This window comes from Motacilla alba, chromosome 5, assembly GCF_015832195.1.
Source record: "Motacilla alba alba isolate MOTALB_02 chromosome 5, Motacilla_alba_V1.0_pri, whole genome shotgun sequence".
In the NCBI taxonomy this organism is placed as follows: Eukaryota; Metazoa; Chordata; class Aves; order Passeriformes; family Motacillidae; genus Motacilla; species Motacilla alba.
The window spans coordinates 60133929-60151653 of record NC_052020.1 but is presented as its reverse complement, the minus strand read 5'-3'; the positions used below and the strand labels follow the sequence as shown (position 1 = coordinate 60151653).

General features: G+C 46.7%; 1 protein-coding gene across 1 annotated transcript; it reads left to right on the top strand.

Moving 5' to 3' along the window:
* Positions 1-6194: 6194 nt before the first annotated feature.
* TMX1 (thioredoxin related transmembrane protein 1) lies at positions 6195-12800 on the top strand. The gene is made up of 8 exons (XM_038139410.1): positions 6195-6367; positions 6453-6568; positions 7575-7620; positions 8204-8332; positions 9292-9337; positions 9417-9518; positions 9796-9868; positions 10235-12800. The coding sequence occupies exons 1-8, from the start codon at positions 6207-6209 to the stop codon at positions 10411-10413; spliced, it is 852 nt and encodes a 283-aa protein (XP_037995338.1). The 5' UTR covers positions 6195-6206; the 3' UTR covers positions 10414-12800.
* The last annotated feature ends 4925 nt before the right edge of the window (positions 12801-17725 follow it).

Genomic DNA, 17725 nt, shown 5'->3' with positions numbered 1-17725 from the left:
GCACCTTTGGGGGTTTCAGTCCAGGATGAATTATTTCCTGTGAAATACAGGATTTTTCTGTAGGAAAAAAAGCATTCATGTATGGATGGAGCTCCTGGAACAAAATCCTGAGCCACAGAGAAATATTTACATCATGACTTTTATTATTTTAATGCTAATGCCCAGAAAACTGCTCTGAGTGGAATTCTAGATGCCACCTTTCCCAAAAGGATGAAGCCAGGAAACAGTTCACTCTAGCTGGACAACTCATGAAATTCACAGACATTTGGTATTTTTGTAACCCCAACCTTGCTCAAATTGTGGTTGTGTATTGGTGTGACCACAAAATCCCCTTCACCTTAGCAAAACCACCTAGAAAAAATCAGCCAGGATCAGTTTTGCTTCCTGCAGCACTACAAAATGCAGCTCCAGGCCTGGCTGGGACTTTTTGGGACAGCCTGGTTTCACCTTGGGCTTTAGGACAATGACTTCATGTCTCCTGCCTCACATGATCACACTCAGGAAAGCTCTCTGCATAATCCCTTGGCATTTCAGAAATGCAGGAGCTGTAAATGAGGTCAGGGCTCTGATGCTGTACCTGATCCAGGGACTGCAGAGCTTGGAATCATCACTTGGCCAAAGCCTCTGCTCTCTTCAAGTGCTCCTTCAAAAGGTCAGCCCCAGGTGGGCAACGCTGGGCTCCTGTAGCTCGTTCATCTGGTTCAGCATTCAGCTCGTCCTCAGCACATGTAAAGGTGCTTAAAAAACAGAGAGAGGAAAAAAAAAAGATAAAATAAGGAAAAATAGAACTGTTTCCATTTGCTCCGATTTAAAATATAAATGAATTAACATTCTGCAAAAAAGAAACCCAGTGAGCCAATTTGTGTGCCCTTTTTGAAAGTGGTTTTGAGCACTTACAGAATGGAGGTTTGTAGAATTTGTTCACCTCTGTGGCTTTAGCTTTTGGGGACAACATTGAGGCATTTGAGTGTTTGAGTATTTTTTACTTTTATTTTCAGCTCAAAAGAAGGCAAAGCCCAAAGGGAGCTGAGTCTTTCCCTTTCTACTCCTACCTGCAGCATCTGATTTTATGAGGCACAGACATCATCAAGAAAAGATGATTTCTTGATGACACAGGCCTCTCTTATTTCATCATCCTTCATCCTGTATCAAAACCCAACAGCTCCGTGGACAGGAGAATAAATCCCAGAATGGTTTGGGGTGGAAACACCTCAAAGTCCACCTTGTTCCAACCCCCTGCCCTGGGCAGGGACACCTTCCGCTAGACCAGGTTTAGGTTTTCATAATTTTCCCTCCATCAAACAATTATCTGGGCTTGTGCTTCTTCCTGTGCATCACTATTGCTCACTCTAAATGGACAATTATTTTCGTGAAACTTAAAGACTCTCTGGTGGTGGTGCTTTTGTAACCCCAAGCTTGATCAATTTGTGCTTGTGTGTTGGTGGGAAGGTTTAAACTGACCAGAAAATCCCCTTTACCTTAAGAAAACAACCTAAACCACGAGTTCTCGGATAAGGAAGAAGCCTTGAAAGGTGATGGGGTGTCCCCAGCAGGAAATCCAGGTAATTCCTAACCAAAAAGGATTCTCTTCCTTCACTCTTTCCCTTTGGAAGCAGCCTCAACTCTGCCTCTGTGTGGCAGCACTGAAAAAGAACATGGAAAAGAATGAAAGATGTATTTCTTTCTTAAGGTCACTTGGCTATTAACTCTCTTTTTCCTGCCATGAACATTGAAAGATGAGGCAGATATTTCTCCTGTCAGCTTGGGAGGGCTGAGGGGAGCAGGCTAGAGGGAGATGACTCAAAGATAAGGTTAAGGCTTTCTTGTTCTCAAAACTTTACAAAGAAACAAGACAATGTCAATGTTGTATTAATAACTGAGATAAAAGTAATTCAGAACAGTCATAACACTTAAAATAATTCCTGGAACCAAGCAGGGGAGGCATGAAGTCATAATTTTCAGGGTCTTTCAAGCTGTTCCCATAGGGAGCTCGGTGTGCCTTTGAAGAAATCTTTTTATTCACAGTGGTAAGTTTATTTACACATGGTTACACAACACATTTTTATGCACTTATTCCTCAACCTAACTCAAATTATCAGGGATAATTACAGAATTCACAGAAGTATTTAGGTTGGAAAAGACCTTCAGGATCATTGAGTCCAGTTCTTATCCAGATGCAGCTCTTTGCATTTCACCTGATTGCTGATGCAGACTGGAATATTCATGGATTATCAATAACAAATTTCAAAAATTCAATTATGCCTAAACCAGCAGTCAGCAGAGTGCTGCAAGCAGTGATTTATTCCTGAGTGCTGAATCAATGAATAACAAGTCCTTAATAATGCCTGTTCTCCTACAGACAGGAACATACACGTTGTACTATAGAAAAGTTGCTCAAATAAGATAAAATTAAAAAAAAAAAAAAACCAACCCAAATGTTGATTTATTCTTTTTTTTTTTCCTGCACCGCTCAATGGCTGCCAAGGCTCTGAACTGTGGGATGTGAAATTATGGCAAAGGGACAGGCAAAGAAATTATCCAGGCAGGAAAGGGAAGGTGACATTATCACAGGAACTGGGGAAAAATTTGCGTTAAAGGAAGTATGTGCATGTGGAAAAAGAGGTTCCTTCCCTGGAAATGCTTCAGGTGGTGAGAGAGGAGTGACTTGATGTGGGGTTTGTCTGCTGGTTAACACTGACCTTCTCCCCGACTTCTGCTTGAGAATTAATCACTCAGGTGCTGTTACTTTCTGCCGTAAATAAATCACAGAATCATGGAATTATTTGGGTTGGAAGAGGCCTTAAAACCCACCCAGTTCCACCCTGTGCCATGGGCAGGGACAACTTCCACTGTCCCAGGTTACCCCAAACCCCAATGTCCAGCCTGGCCTTGGACACCTCCAGGGATCCAGGGGCAGCCCCAGCTGCTCTGGGCAGCAGCAGGGGGAAGCTGTGGCTGCTCTCTATCCCAGAGACACAGGCTGGGTGGAGAAGGGACTGTGGAGAAAGACTGGGGGTGATGGTTCATGAAAAACTCAACACCAGCCAGCAGTGTGTGCCCCCAGCCCAGAAACCAACGGCCCCTAAATTTGGGAAGGACACCGATGGGCTGGAGAGTGTGCAGAAAACGGAGCTGGGAAGGGGCTGGAGCACCAGGAGAGGCTGAGGGAGCTGGGAAGGGGCTGGAGAATTCCTGAGGGAGCTGGGAAGGGGCTCAGCCTGGAGCAAAGGAGGCTCAGGGGGGCCCTTGTGGCTCTGCACAGCTCCTGCCAGGAGGGGACAGCCGGGAAGGTCGGGCTCTGCTCCAGGAACAGGGACAGGAGCAGAGGGAACGGCTTCAAGTTGAGCCAGAGAGGGTTTAGGTTGGATATGAGGAAGAATTTCTTCACAGGAAGGGTTGTCAAGCATGAGGAGGAGCTGATCAGGAAATGGTGGAGTTCCCATCCCTGGAGGTGCCCATGGAATTCCTGGATGTGGCACTCAGTGCTCTGGGCTGGGTGACGAGGTGGGACCGGGCACAGCTTGGACTCAGTGACCTCGGAGATCTTTTCCAACCTCAGGGATTCTGTGATAAGGAGTAACAGGTGCAAACTTGTGAAAAACGCCAATCATTTGTTTTTAAAATTTTAAAAGTTTAATAGTAATAAAATGGTTATAAAAATAGTAATATAATTAGAGTAATAATAATTTGGACAATTGGGATTAGGACAATATGAGACAATAAGAACAAAGAGTTATGGGGGGTCTGGGTACCTCTTTCTGGGCAAAAGAAGCCCGAAAAAGGACAAACATTAACAGAGGATTAACCCTTAAAAACAACAGCCTGTTGCATATTCATACACCTCATATATGATGCATGAATTCCATTCAAACAAAGGATTTTGTCTGGTCAGTGTCAACTTCTTCCCCTCAATCCTGACAGCTGAGCAAGGTGGGAAGAAGTTCGTTTTTTCTGATAATGGAGCAATAAATTCTCTTTCTCTGAAAGATTTAGGTGTCCTGCAGGTGCTATCTGGTGCAAGTACCTCATTCCTTTCTCAAAAAAAATATCCCACATACATAGTTTATACTTTAACTACAAAAGTCACATTTTACCTACAAAACTACATTTACCACACTATTAAAACGTTAACACAGCACTACTAATCAATACAAAATCATACATACAGTAAATATCTGCTGTGTTGCACTGAATAGTTATTTAGTTGTTGTGGAGTGGACCCTCAACAGCCCAAGAAGCACGGACCTACAAATATCTGCGTGGAGCCATATAATATGCACTTTCCACACTTTAGGATTCTGTGACAAGGAGCAATGGGTGCAAACTGATTTATGGAAGAAATCCTTCCCTGTGAGGGCGCTGGGGCCGTGGCACAGGTCACCAACCACCCACGGCTGCCTCAGCCCTGCGGGCATCCAAGGCCAGCCTGGCCGAGGCTTGCAGCACCCCGCTCTAGGTGTGCAGGGGGTGCAACGAGCCGGGATTTCAATCACAGAATCACAGAATAATGAGGTGGGAAGAGACCTCTAAGATCGTCGAGTCCAACCTATGCCCTAACACCTTGTGATAAATAGGTGTGATTCGTGCTGACAAAATTGAAACAGTAATCAATATTGATACAGTCATTAATATTTGGAGATAATAAAGTGGTTAAAAAGTGAAATGTCAGGAAGAAGGGAGGGGAGGGGTCCATTCCCACCCCCCCACCCCCCCTTTCTCCTGCAGATGTTCAGGACAGGAAGGAGTAAGAGATAAAGTATTACTAAATTTATCTGAAAGAGAGGGAAAACTTGGGTGGAAATCAGGAACATGTTAATTTGATGAGATTTATTTCTTTAGTGTTAGAACATGGCATTGGCTTGCATAATGTTAGTTTTGGCTCATACTATACCAGCTTGGTGCGCATGAGTAATCCAAAGGTGAAATAAGGGACACCTGAGGAAGAGGAGAAGCCTTCCTCAGACCACCCCCAAAAGAGTGCTGCGACCACCTAAAAGGGATGGTGGCACATGCGGGATGAAGATGATGATGAGGGTGGAGATATGAATGTGACGAATCGAAAATGGGAGGAGATGGTGATGGCACACAGCATAAAAAGGGGAATTGTAACTTGATGGCCTTGTACGTGAGGCGGCAGGGTCCCAAAGCCCTTGCACCCCGTACCCCGTGGTAATCTTTTGCTTATGCGCTATTATAAGAACCAAATTACACTGCCAATATTTTGAGTGTATTCAATTTTATATATCCTGAACTACTTCATTAAAATTGCTGCCACATTTAATTCTGTTCGGTTATTTTTTATTTGTGATTGGATAACTGGGCAAACATAACAACCTCAACAAGACCACAGCACCAAGTGCCATGTCCAGTCTTTTTTTAAACACATCCAGAGATGGTGATTCCACCACCTCCCTGGGAAGACAATTCCAGTATATTATTATTCTTTCGGTGAATTTTTTTTTCCTAATATCCAACCTGTACCTTCCCTGACGTAGCTGAGGCTGTGTCCTCTTGTTCTGCCAGTGCTGCCCTGTGGAAGAGACCGACCCCACCTGTGCACAGCCTCCCCTCAGGAAGCTGCAGAGAGCAAAGAGGTCACCTCTGAGCCGCCACCACGACATTTTATAAAAATCCTTTTGTCAGGATTTTCTTCTCCCGAGAAGCTGAAGGGCCTCAGCTTCAAGTGTAACCAATTTGTTATCTGCTAGTGTGGAATGCAGCAGGTGCTTTCTTGAGTGGTCCACGTTGGATGTTTCTGCTCAATAACCGATTAAGAATGCAGCTGGTCTCGGACTCTCCGGGAGTCACAAGCCTTTGTTATTCATTCCTTTCTAGTCCTGTCTCGCCTTCTGATGCATCTTTCTCTCTGTTCTTTGTAGTATAGTTTCAGTGTGGTTCCTTTTAATATAATATACCTCCTAATATAATAACCCAGCCTTCTGAAACATGGAGTCAAGATTTCTCTGTCTCTTCACCCAAGTCCTGCATGCCCAGCAGACCACATCACTACGCCTCCTCTTCTCCAGGCCGAACAACCCCAGCTCCTTCCAACGTTCCCCACAGGGCTTGCGTTCCAACACTCCAGAATTCCAATCCATTCCCACCCTTCCCAATCCCCGGCTCCCCGATCCCGCCTCCCCGCGCTGCCCTGAGGGCGGGCCCGCCATGACGCGGCGGGAAGGCGGAAGGGGGTGGGGGGGGCCAAGATGGCGGCGCCGGGACGAGCTCGGGCCGCTCTGAGGGCTCCGCTCTGCGCTCTGCTGTGCCTGGCGCTGGCGGCCGCCGCCCTGGGCAAGCCGAGCCCCGTGAAGGTGCTGTCGGACGGCATGTGGCGGGAGCTGCTGCAGGACGAGTGGATGGTGGAGTTGTGAGTGGGGAGCGCTGTGGGTGCCGGGGGTTGGGGTGTGCCTGTGGGGTGCGTGTGGTGACAGCGCTCTGTGCTGCTCCCACAGCTACGCGCCCTGGTGCCCCGCCTGCCAGAACCTGCAGCCCGAGTGGGAGAAGTTCGCCGAGTGGGGAGAGGACCTGGGGGTCAACGTGGCCAAAGTGGATGTGACCGAGCAGCCGGGTGAGAGGGGCTGGAAAGGGCTCCCGAGCCCCCCCGGGATTTGGGGAGCTGAGGGCTTTGGGGGTGCTCATCTCCCATGTGTGCTGTGGGAGGCAGGCGGAATTAACAGGGTAATAAAAGTGTTTTTACTCATCTCTACCAAAGGCACGTTGCTGTGTGACTGAACGCCCTGATCTTGCTTAACAGAAACCCAGAATGTTTTGGTGGGGAGGGACCTTGAAGATCATCCCATTCCTCCCCCTACCACACCTGCCACCATCCCAGGCCGCTCCAAGCCCTTCCAGCCAGGCCTTGGACACTTCCAGGATTCCAGGGACAGCCACAGCTTCTCTGGGCCAGGTTCCACACAGGAACCTCCAGCTCTCCTCACAGGGAGGAGACTGTCCGATAATAGATAAAATAAATATAACTGAATGAATAGAATAAACAAACTGCATAGACTGTAATAGGTAAAAAGAATGAGAAGCTTTCTCCAGAGCATGATTTCAAGGAGAATTTTGGCCGTACTTTTAAAGCAAAAAACAAGGTTTCAGCCTTGCCATTGCAGCCCCTCCTTTGGTTGGTAGAAGGGAGTGGAAATAACCTGCTTTCCCTCTCCTGAGACTCTCCTGTCCCTGTGGGTTTTGTAAGCCTGGCCTTCCCCAGGCTGGACTCTTTCTCCAGAGCTGCTTTACTTTTGAAGCTTGCCTCACTCGGATTATTTTCCTCAGGGTTTCTGGAGGCTGCAGATCATGTGTGCAAAGGAGAGCCTCTCCCTCTGAAGAGCTACAGCCAAAACGCTCCAATGGAGCGCTTATCCCTGGATATCCCATTTTCCCCATTTTCCTCTTTGTCCAGGGACCTGTTTTTAAAGCGTGTGCTGCTTTGACATGCACAAGGTTGTGGTGGATTGCATGGAAGGATTGATACCTAGGCCTGCTGTTGTATTTTGGGGTGTTACAACACTCCTTGCCTCTTTTTTTCCATAAAAATACTCAAAATACTCTCAAAACTACTTTTCTTACAGGGTTGAGTGGACGATTTGTCATCACAGCCCTCCCTACCATCTATCAGTAAGTATGCAGGGCTGCAGGGTTTTTTTGGGGTGACAGTGGGCATTTTTCCCGTCTTTTTTTTTTGGCAAATAAATGAGATTTATGATGCTCTTTAAGAACAGGAGCTGCTTTTCACTGACACAGCCACTGTCTCACCCACTGTGACCTTGTGCTGCCAGAGGATTTCTTTTCCTTTCCCTTCAGGCCTTATTTATTCTGCCTTTTCATGGGTGTTTCTGTTTTGCAATCCTTTTTCCGTAGGTTGATCTTCAGTGCGGGTGTGTGGCAAGGGCTTTAGGAAGATCATTATCTTTCTTTTTATTTATTTATTTATTTATTTATTTATGGAATCACAGCCTAAAGCTAGCCGAGGTGTTCGTGGAGTCACTCTTCTGGAAATAACTTGGAGTTAGTCCAGATGTTTGGAAAATGGTTTTTTTTAGAGGCAAAAACAGCTAAAAAAGTTAACACTGAGAAAGTGAATGTGTAAAAAAATAGACAAGGTGATGGGAGGGGGTTTGTTGGATGGAAACAATCGCTGCACTTGCTGCTTGGATGATATAAAATAAAGGGTTTTGGTGGTGGTGGTGTTGTTTTACAGCTGCAAAGATGGAGAGTTCAGGAGATACCAGGGAGCAAGGACTAAAGCTGCCTTCATTAACTTCATCAATGACAAGGAGTGGAAATCCATTGAACCAGTGTCCTCCTGGTTTGGTCCTTCCTCTTTGCTGTAAGTTTTGGGTTGGTTTTCTGTAAGAGTTTATTCTCACATGGCCTGAGGTGTGTCCTGCTCCCTGTTCCCAGCTCCGTGTAGGCAGGAGCTGCGTGGATCTGGTGGGTGGGTGGGTGTCCTAATTCTTCCTCAGCTGTGGGAGGGTTGTCACCATAGCAGAGGTGACCTGAGCAGTGTCACCATAGCAGAGATGTCCCCAGCAAGGTTTACTTTAAGCCTTGAAGAGGTTTTTTTGTTTCCTAAACCCTTGGAGGGACCTTGCTGACCTTTGGTTTCTGTGGCACTGAGATGGTTTTGCCCAGCTAAATCCCGGGAAATTTCTTCCACTGTCTGGAGGAAATCACAAGGAAATCCCAGAGGGATTCTCCATCAGGAGCTGACATGGAGAAGGGGAGTGGGTTCAAACTGTCAGAAGGGAAATTTGGGTTTGATGTACGGAAGGAACTCCTGGCTGTGAGGGAGGTTCTCTTACAAAGAGAGCCCACACCAAGGAATGTGTGAAACTGGGTATTAACTTAGCATCAACAAATTCTCTGTTATTTTCTGTATTCAGGCACCAAACTTCAGTGTCTGAGCATCTCTCAGCTCTTATCACCTGATTTTCTTTTAATAGCTTAATTTTTTGTTTTAATAAAACCACCTGACACTTCTTTCCTAATATCTTCACTGGAGTTCCTGCTGGCTTCTCACAGAGCAGTGCTCCAGACAGAACAGAAAAGGGACTTGAAATTCACATGTCAGCAGATCCAAGTTAAAGAAATTCGGGAATTTATAGCTGTCCATGCATGAGCTGAGCTTGTTTCACACGGGTTTGAGGCTGGAATTATGGCAGAGGGGCAGGCAAAGGAATTATCCAGGCAGGAAAGGGAAGGTGACGTAATCACAGGAGCTGGGGGAAAATTTGTGTTTTGAAGATTTTGAAGTGTTCTCAGCTCCTCTTCTCTGCTTTCTTTCAGGATGAGCAGCATGTCAGCGTTGTTCAAGCTGTCCATGTGGATCAGGGTATTTGCTTACATCCCCTCTTCCTTTCCTCCTCAATCTGAAATCCAGCATTTCCTGAAACGATTCTCTTTTGTTCCAGCACGGCCATGGCTATTTAACAGAAAATCTTGGGATACCAGTCTGGGGCTCCTATGCTGTTTTTGGATTGGCAACTCTGTTCTTAGGAATGGTCCTGGGACTTGTAAGTGCAGTCCTTGGGGCTGATGGTGGCTTGGTCACACTCCTGCTGCCTCTGCCTCTGTTTTGGGGTGGGCTTTTGGGGTACCCTGAGCTGGAACACGGGAATGGGGACAGGATGGAGCCCTCATAACCCACGGGGAAGTTGTCACAGCAAGTGTAGGGCTGGATGGGATCCACCTGAGGGGAAAAGCTTAGGCTTGATCTGGAAATTTCCCAGCCTAAAGGACTGCAATGTGCAGCATGTTTGGGAGTTTCACTTTGGGTTTCTTTGGTTTCAGATGATGGTGTTCCTGGCAGACTGCATCTGTCCCTCCAAAAGGCACAGACCACCACAGCTCCAGCCTCAGCCAAGTAAGCCCACAGCAAACTTCTGATCCAGTGAAGCTGTTTGGTAAATCTCATCTGTAGAAAATGCTGAAGAAATCCTGCAGGATGTGACGAGGACTGTAGAACTTTGCATTCGTGATGGCTCGCCCTTTGGGCTTATAATGGGTTGGGATTTTCTATTTTGTGAAGCTGGGGTATTTTTAAAACTGGTTTTAGGGATAGAAAGAATTTTGAGAGCATTTTCCTACCTGCGAGACCTGAAATTCCACGTGGGGAGGGAAAGAAAATTGAGTGGAACTCTTGAGTGTTGCTGTGCTTACCTGTGACGTTAAAAAAGTGAATTTTACTTGGGAATGATGTTTACTCGTGTGTTTTTCCTTTCTCCTTGAGGGAAACAAGGTCCAGAGTCAGCTCATCTGCTGAAGAACAGGTATGAAGAGCAAGAAGCAGAGGAGGGAGATATCTCAGATGATGAAGCAGAGGGGAAGGATTGGAGCAAGAGAGACTCATCCCCGAGTGGTGTCCGGCGGCGCATCGTGCCCAGTGCTGCTCCTCTGGAGAAATCTTAGCTGCCTTTGCACCAGGATTAGTGCTTGAGTCAGCCACTCAAAGGGAGATCAATGTCAAATCCTCCAGCTTGAAGAGAAGAATGGCTCCTGGCTTGGTAATGTTGCTGCATTTCATGAATTCGGAGGAAATAATAATAATAATAATAAAATAAAAACCCATCAGGTGTTCCAAAGGAAAACTTGCTGTTGCAAATGGCTGGAACTTCTCCTGTCTGTGTGCAGAGAAGTGCCAAGGAATCATTGCTGTGGCTTCTGGAATGGTTTGTTCCCTAGGGATTATTTGGAAGAGAATGTAAACCAGAGTCATTGCTGCATTAGGGAGCATTAGCAAGGAAAATGCACTCACCTGGGTGTTGGTTAAAGCTCCCAGAAGGGTTCCCTGTTCTTATACTGTTTTTCAGTATAAATCTCTCTAGCTGTGCCCTGAAGAAATGCTGAGGGAAAAAGTTCCTTTACTGATGGAACTAAAATTCCTCGAGTTTAGGCTTTTTATGTGACAAAAAACTGCTTTTTGCTATGACAATGAGTGCTACAAACCCCCCCAGCCTTTTTTCTTACAAAGACCTGATGGAACTTAGCACAAGCACTCTGCAGTGGGATCCTCTGGCTGTCCAGAAACCTGCTGCTTGCATCCATTTCTTCCAGAAAAAGCTGTAGAGAACTCTGTGAGCTTCTTGGCAAAGTAGTTTTTGTCTAGCAGCGAGTGACAAGCAGCACCTTGAAGTCCTGTCTGTCTCTGTGACTCCACGTGGCAATAGTTTACACGCAGGGTTCTCTGTGCAAATCCTCTCCATTCCTCCTGGATGCCAGCAGGACTCTGCTTGTTTTTAATCCATCATTTCTTACTCAAAATCTTGCTGCAAATCCATGCAGGCTGTCCCTGGCCTGAAGTTAAAATAACTCCTTTCTATTTCTTCTACAGAACCTTTTTTTTTTCCTGTTTTCACAAAACCATTTTGGAACATTAAACCTGATTTTTTTTCTTTTTTTTTTTTAAAGTAACTAGTTTACTCTCGTCTGTATGATGTTTGTTTTCACTCTGTATAGAAATAAAAAGAATGCACATGCCCTTTGGACCAGCGTTGTAAAGAGTTTTCCATGTTCTTTTGCTTCAATTCCAAAGTTTTTGCAAGGGAAGGGTGAGCCTAATAATGAGCACGTTTAGGTTTTCTTGACAAGCCTGTTTCTGATTTTTTTTTCTTTGTTTGTTTAGCTTTGTGGGTTTTTAGCTTTTATTTGTAGTTATTTAGGTTTTTTAGTGTTTTTATTTGTAGTTATTCAGTGGTTGTTTTTTTTTTTTAATTGTTCATCTGGCTTCTTCCCCCCTTTTTCTTTTCCCTGCATTGGTGCTCTGGAATGATTTGACTTCAGTGCTGTGTTAGAAAGATAAACTGATGCTTCAAAGGCTCTTTTTGGCTAAAATCTGTCCTTTTTTAAAGCTCAAACCTCTCCTGGTGTTGGAATGAAGACCACCGCGTGCCAGAATTGCCCTTAAGGTGTTGGTTTTGTGGAATTGCCTTAAATTCTCTGAAATTCCCCATCTCTGAGCCTTTGTCTCTCATAAATAAAGCAATAAATAAAAATTCTGAGGAGAAGTCGTGGCACTGTGTTGGATCAGTGCTGGTTTTGCAGTTTGGAGAGGGCTCGAGGAGGCAGAAACCTTGTAGCTGGTAGGAAAGTGTTGAGTTGCTTTAAAAGCTGAACTCTGCTCGCTCCTCTTGGGATGTATTTCAGTGTAGCTGTTCTAAGTGCAGAGCTTTCTCATTTCTCAGTTACAACCAAACTCGGTGCAGTATCGGGAGGACACCCTGCTGATTGTGGTGAACTTTTCATTTAAAAAAACCACCCAACTGTGCTGGACTTGTGGGCTCCTGCTTGAACAAGAACTTGCAGCATTAATTTCCTTATTTTTCCTCTGCCTGTGCTCACTTCTCCCTGCCTTAGGCCCAGAACCAAATCCCAAACCTGGCTCCTGGGGGTGACTGTTCCCAGCCGGAACCCAGCCCTGTGTGTAACTCCTGCTTGCATTATCCACGGGCCGCCTGTGCTGATCTCTGCTAATCTCACCCTTCACATTTTGCATCATATTATGGTTTTGTCCTGTGAATATTTAAGTTCCTTGATTGATTTTTTTTTGTTTTGTTTTTGTTTTAAAAATCTCTATTCCAAAGATGTTTACTGAGGCTGAGCGGTGTAACCTGAGTGTAAGAGCCTGTCCTTTGTGTGTTTTGATGTTGCCTGAATATCAATTTTGTAAAAACCAGACTGCCCTTTCCATATCACCTGGACCAGGCCTGTTTCATTCCAGAAAGAATTGATGACAATAATGTAACAATAATTTTGTTTTTCAGAGAGTCTTCGAGTAAAAAATAACCACCAGCTTTGGATTCCTGTCTGTGTTTGTGTCTTTTTCTTTTTTTTTTTTTTTCTCAGTTTCCTGCTGCTTAGTCATGAAGCAGCTGCTTCCATGGATAAAAATTGTAACCCTGAAGCTCAAAAATGTTTTTTTGAAAAGTCAGGTGTGAATAATAATTCAAAGTAAAGCCGCACTGAGCGATTTTTAGTCAGGACTGGCTTGGGCACCTCACTTTGGTAGGTGGTTTGGGAAGGAGCTCTCACTCATGCCAGGCTTAGCCAGAAATGTAGGCTGGAGTTGACAACTGATATTTAAAATTCCTTTTTTTTGGTGGCTGCTTTCTGTGCTCGCGTGAAACGCGTGCGGGGGGCGTGGGAGCTGCTGCTGAGCCCTCCCCTGGCCCTCCCACGCTGCACCCAAGCCCAGCTGCTGAAGGGATCAACACTCTGGGATTAATCTTGGAGTGGGAAGCTTAATTCCAGCTGGGGGCAGCTCTGAAGTGAAAGAGGCTTCTTGGGGAGGAGACAAATCCAGACAAGGAACGCTCAGAGCGTTCTGAGTTACAGCCAGCCCAGAGCCTGCTCCTCCCCTCCATCCCTGCCCCTGGGAATGGCAGCTCTGGATGTGTGGAATTTTCTGGAAAAGTGCAAGAATGCTCTTAGCTCCTGCCTGACAGGAGCAGGGAATTGAGAATTCCACTCATAGAAACCTCACTCCCCTCCTCTTCCACTCAGTTACATCCAACAGGGAATAACAGCAGCAGAAAAAAAAATCAAGGGAAAAGTCAAACTGAAATATTTTTGGGTATTAAGATGTTTGGGAATGGCCTGACAGGAAAGAAATGCCTGGGAATTGTTGGCAGTTGGTGTTTGCCAGATTGCCCAGGGTTGGTTGGACATCAGTGGTTCCAGTTGTGATCATGATTGATGGGGAAGGAGACGTTTCAGTTTAGGAACACCAAACACAATCTCAATTTTAAGGTTTTTTCCTTTGAGAAGGGGGAATCATCTCTCCTGCAGGTGTCTTGTTCTTGGTTTACCTGGATGACATCACCTTTGGCCCTTCCCTGAGTTTATTCCGTGGCTGATTCCCCACTCTTGGACCCGCTTTCCTTTAAATTCCAAACTCCCTCCCTTGATTAATCCAGTGACTTTCTGGAAGAATTTCTGCCTGAACCTGCCTTTTCCCTCACTTTTTCCCTGCTTGAAGCTTCCCAGCCACAAATTTCACTTCCTTTTTGCAGAAATTCCCTGTCAGCGCAAGGCAGATCCGCCAGGACAACTTTTAGGCCCTTGGAATTCTGCCTGCCCCAGGTGGGTTCCCAAAAACCAGGGGGAATCCTGGGCAGGAGGGGTTGAGGGGATGTGGCTGATGTGTGAGGGATGTCCTTGAAGTGAGGGCAGGTTCTGAAATCCCTGTGAACATCAGAGGGGGAAAAGCACCACTGAAATCTAGTGTCGTGAAGGTTTTTTTCTGTGTGTTTGAAAAGGTTTTTTAGTGTGTCTCTAAAAGGTTGTTTTTTTCCTAAATTAAATTATGACTCTATCAAGGAGTTTTAAACTGCAAAATGAGAAACCATCGATGCAAGGTCACTATTAAAGATAATATTTTTCTCAGCTGTGCTTTTCCTTCCAGAGTCTTTGTTTTGCTGAGCCTGGACCTCAATGCCCTTTTCCCCCCTCTTTTGTGTGACTGCTGATTCCTCAGGAGGATTCTCTCTGAATTTTCCTTTAAATTCCTTGGCACGTGCATGTATCAAGAATCAAGAAAAAGGTGTGTTCAGAGTAAAGATTTCTGGGATAAATGGTTCTCCGAGGACAAGTAGCCATTTCTCCCTCTTCCTCCTTTTCTCATCCTCTTGTCAAAGATTTGGGAAGTATTTGAAGTGTGGTCTTAGATTCTTTCCCCTTTTTTTTTCCTTTCCCCTTTTTTTTTCCTTTCCCCTTTTTTTTCCCTTTCCCCTTTTTTTTCCTTTCCCCTTTTTTTTTCCTTTCCCCTTTTTTTTCCTTTCCCCCTTTTTTCCTTTCCCCCTTTTTTCCTTTCCCCCTTTTTTTCCTTTCTCCTTTCCTTTTTCCTTTCCTTTCCTTTCCTTTCCTTTCCTTTCCTTTCCTTTCCTTTCCTTTCCTTTCCTTTCCTTTCCTTTCCTTTCCTTTCCTTTCCTTTCCTTTCCTTTCCTTTCCTTTCCTTTCCTTTCCTTTCCCCTTTCCTTTCCCCTTTCCTTTCCCCTTTCCTTTCCCCTTTCCTTTCCCCTTTCCCCTTTCCTTTCCCCTTTCCTTTCCCCTTTCCTTTCCCCTTTCCCTGTAGCTCTGTGTGTTCCCAGGAACAGGAATGTCACCCCGTGTGCCCCCTTAGGACAGCCCATGTGCCTGTCTCCAGAGTCCCCCAAGTTTTTGGGATGCTGCAGGATCTGCTGCGAGCGGCGCTGCCACAGCTCGAGAGCTGATCAATGAAATCCCTGCGTGAGGAGGAATAAAAGCCAATGGACATTCCTGAGATCTCCGTTGTTCAGGGAGGATGCTCTGGGTGAAATCCTGGAGGTTTTAGCTCAGTCGGGCTGATGGGTGTGGGAGCTGAGGGAGCTGTCGGGTTGCTGCATCGCTTGTCAAGTGATCCATCCCCTTCCCTGATCCATCCCCTTCCCCAATCCATCCCCTTCACCGATCCATCCCCTTCCCCGATCCATCCCCTTCCCCAATCCATCCCCTTCCCCGATCCATCCCCTTCCCCAATCCATCCCCTTTCCCGATCCATCCCCTTCCCCGATCCATCCCCTTCCCGATCCATCCCTTTTCCAACACTCCATCCCCTTCCCAATCCATCCCTTCCCCGATCCATCCCTTCCCCGATCCATCCCTGTCGGAGCCCAGGATGTCTCTCTGACGTTCCTGGATGATCCGAACCCTGGCCAGGGGGCTCTGGGGCCCTGGCAGGGGGTGGGTCAGCGACCCTGGTGTGCAGCCAAAGACCCCTGCAGCTTTGAGTTCGACCCCTGGAACCAATTCCCAACTTTGTGTGAAGAATTAAAGGCCACAAAAGTTTAGACAGCACAGCAGTGGTGATCACAGGGTGAAGAGAAAAATTGGGGGATTGTGTACGTGGGGGTTTGGGACTTTGTACGTGGGGGTCTGAGGCTCCAAGATGGAGGAATCAGGGCTGTCCTGTCCTTCTTCTTCCCAGCCTCCATGATTTGGGTGATGTTGGCACTCACAGATTGGTCTAGAGTAGAAAGTCACTGTCTAACACAGGTGACAGCTATTGGAACAGAACTGTAAATATCAAATATGTAGCTTATAGTATAAAAGACAGCACGGGCCCCTGGGCGGGCAGCGTGCCCCTGGCTGGGCTGCTGAACAGATCGCGGCAGGCCAGACACAAAACGTTCGAGATAACAACGAATAAACAACCTTGGGAACGGCAGCCGAAGACTGCTGACTCCTTCAGCAGCTGAGTTGGGAAAAGACTTCTAACACTATCTCGGGGTTGTCGTGATAGCGGAGACTCCCAGATACCCCCTTCCCAATCCATATCTTTCCCAATCCATTCCTTTCCCAATCCATTCCTTTCTCAATCCATCCCTTTCCCGATCCGTCCCCTTTCCCAGTCCATCCCCTTTCCCAGTCCATCCCCTTCCCAATCTGTCCTTTCTTGATCCATCTCCTTCCCAATCCATTCCTTTCTTAATCCATCCCCTTCCCGATCCATCCCTCTCCCGATCCATCCTTTTCATCCTTTTCCCAATCCATCCCCTTTCCCAATCCATCCTTTTCCTGATCCATCCCCTTTCCCGATCCATCCCCTTTCCCGATCCATCCCCTTCCCGATCCGTCCTTCCCGATCCATCCCCTTTCCCGATCCATCCCCTTTCCCGATCCATCCCCTTTCCCGATCCATCCCCTTCCCGATCCGTCCTTCCCGATCCATCCCTTTCCCGATCCATCCCCTTTCTCGATCCATCCCCTTTCCCGATCCATCCCCTTTCCCGATCCATCCCCTTTCCCGATCCGTCCCCTTCCCGATCCGTCCCCGTGGGGAGCGATGCTGCAGCCAAGGCCCCTCTGCCTGGGATCTGAGCTTTCCCTGGAGTTTTCCTCCTGTTTGCTTGATCAGGAGAGCCAACACCAAACGCTGGCCCCGGGGGAAGAGTTGTTTTTTTGGGATGCTCCGGGGGAATTCTGCAGCCGGGGCTGAAACTCCATCGGCCATGGGGTGGTGCAGTGAGACCTCGCAGGGAGGGAGAGGCGGCCAGCACAGCCCCTCGGCACAAACGCGGTGGAGAAACCTCTAAAATCGGTATTTTTGCAAGATTTCCCGATTGGAATCCCTCCCGCGGCGGCTGAAGATGCCTCGTTTGTGTCCTGCACGGCCAGGAAAGGGAGAAGCCGGGTGGAGCCTGGTGAAATTGGGGCTGGATCTGGCTGCGGGGCAGGGTGGGGAATGTGCAGGTGGGGCTCCCTCCTCCTGCCTCGGGACGAGCTCCGGGACATCACTCTCTGCTTTTGTTTAGGATAATTAGGAGTTTAGGATAATTAGGACTAATAGTTACTGCTCCTCACGCTGCTCCAAACAGATCTGCTCCAGCCTGGGTGCGCTTAAATAGATTTTTATTTTTTTTAAGTATTTTTAAAAGAGTTTTGGAGCACATTTCCTAAAGGGCTGCTCCACCTTGACTCCAGAGTTGTGGGAGAGGTGAGGCCACAAGAGGAAGAGAAAGGAACCATCCGACCACGTGGTGGCAACGTGGAGATGCTACGGGAGGATGGCTTGGATTGCTGTGCTTCCCTGAAGGAATTTTCACTTCTACAGAGACACCTGAAGTTCATTGATGGCTTAAAAGAGGGTGGTAGAAGCAGGAAAGGTAAATAATTTCAGCTGTGTCACCTGACCCTGTGGATGCCCACAGCGGCGTGGACCAAACTAATGGAAAAAGCAGTTTTTATGGAGAGACTCTTCTTTTTT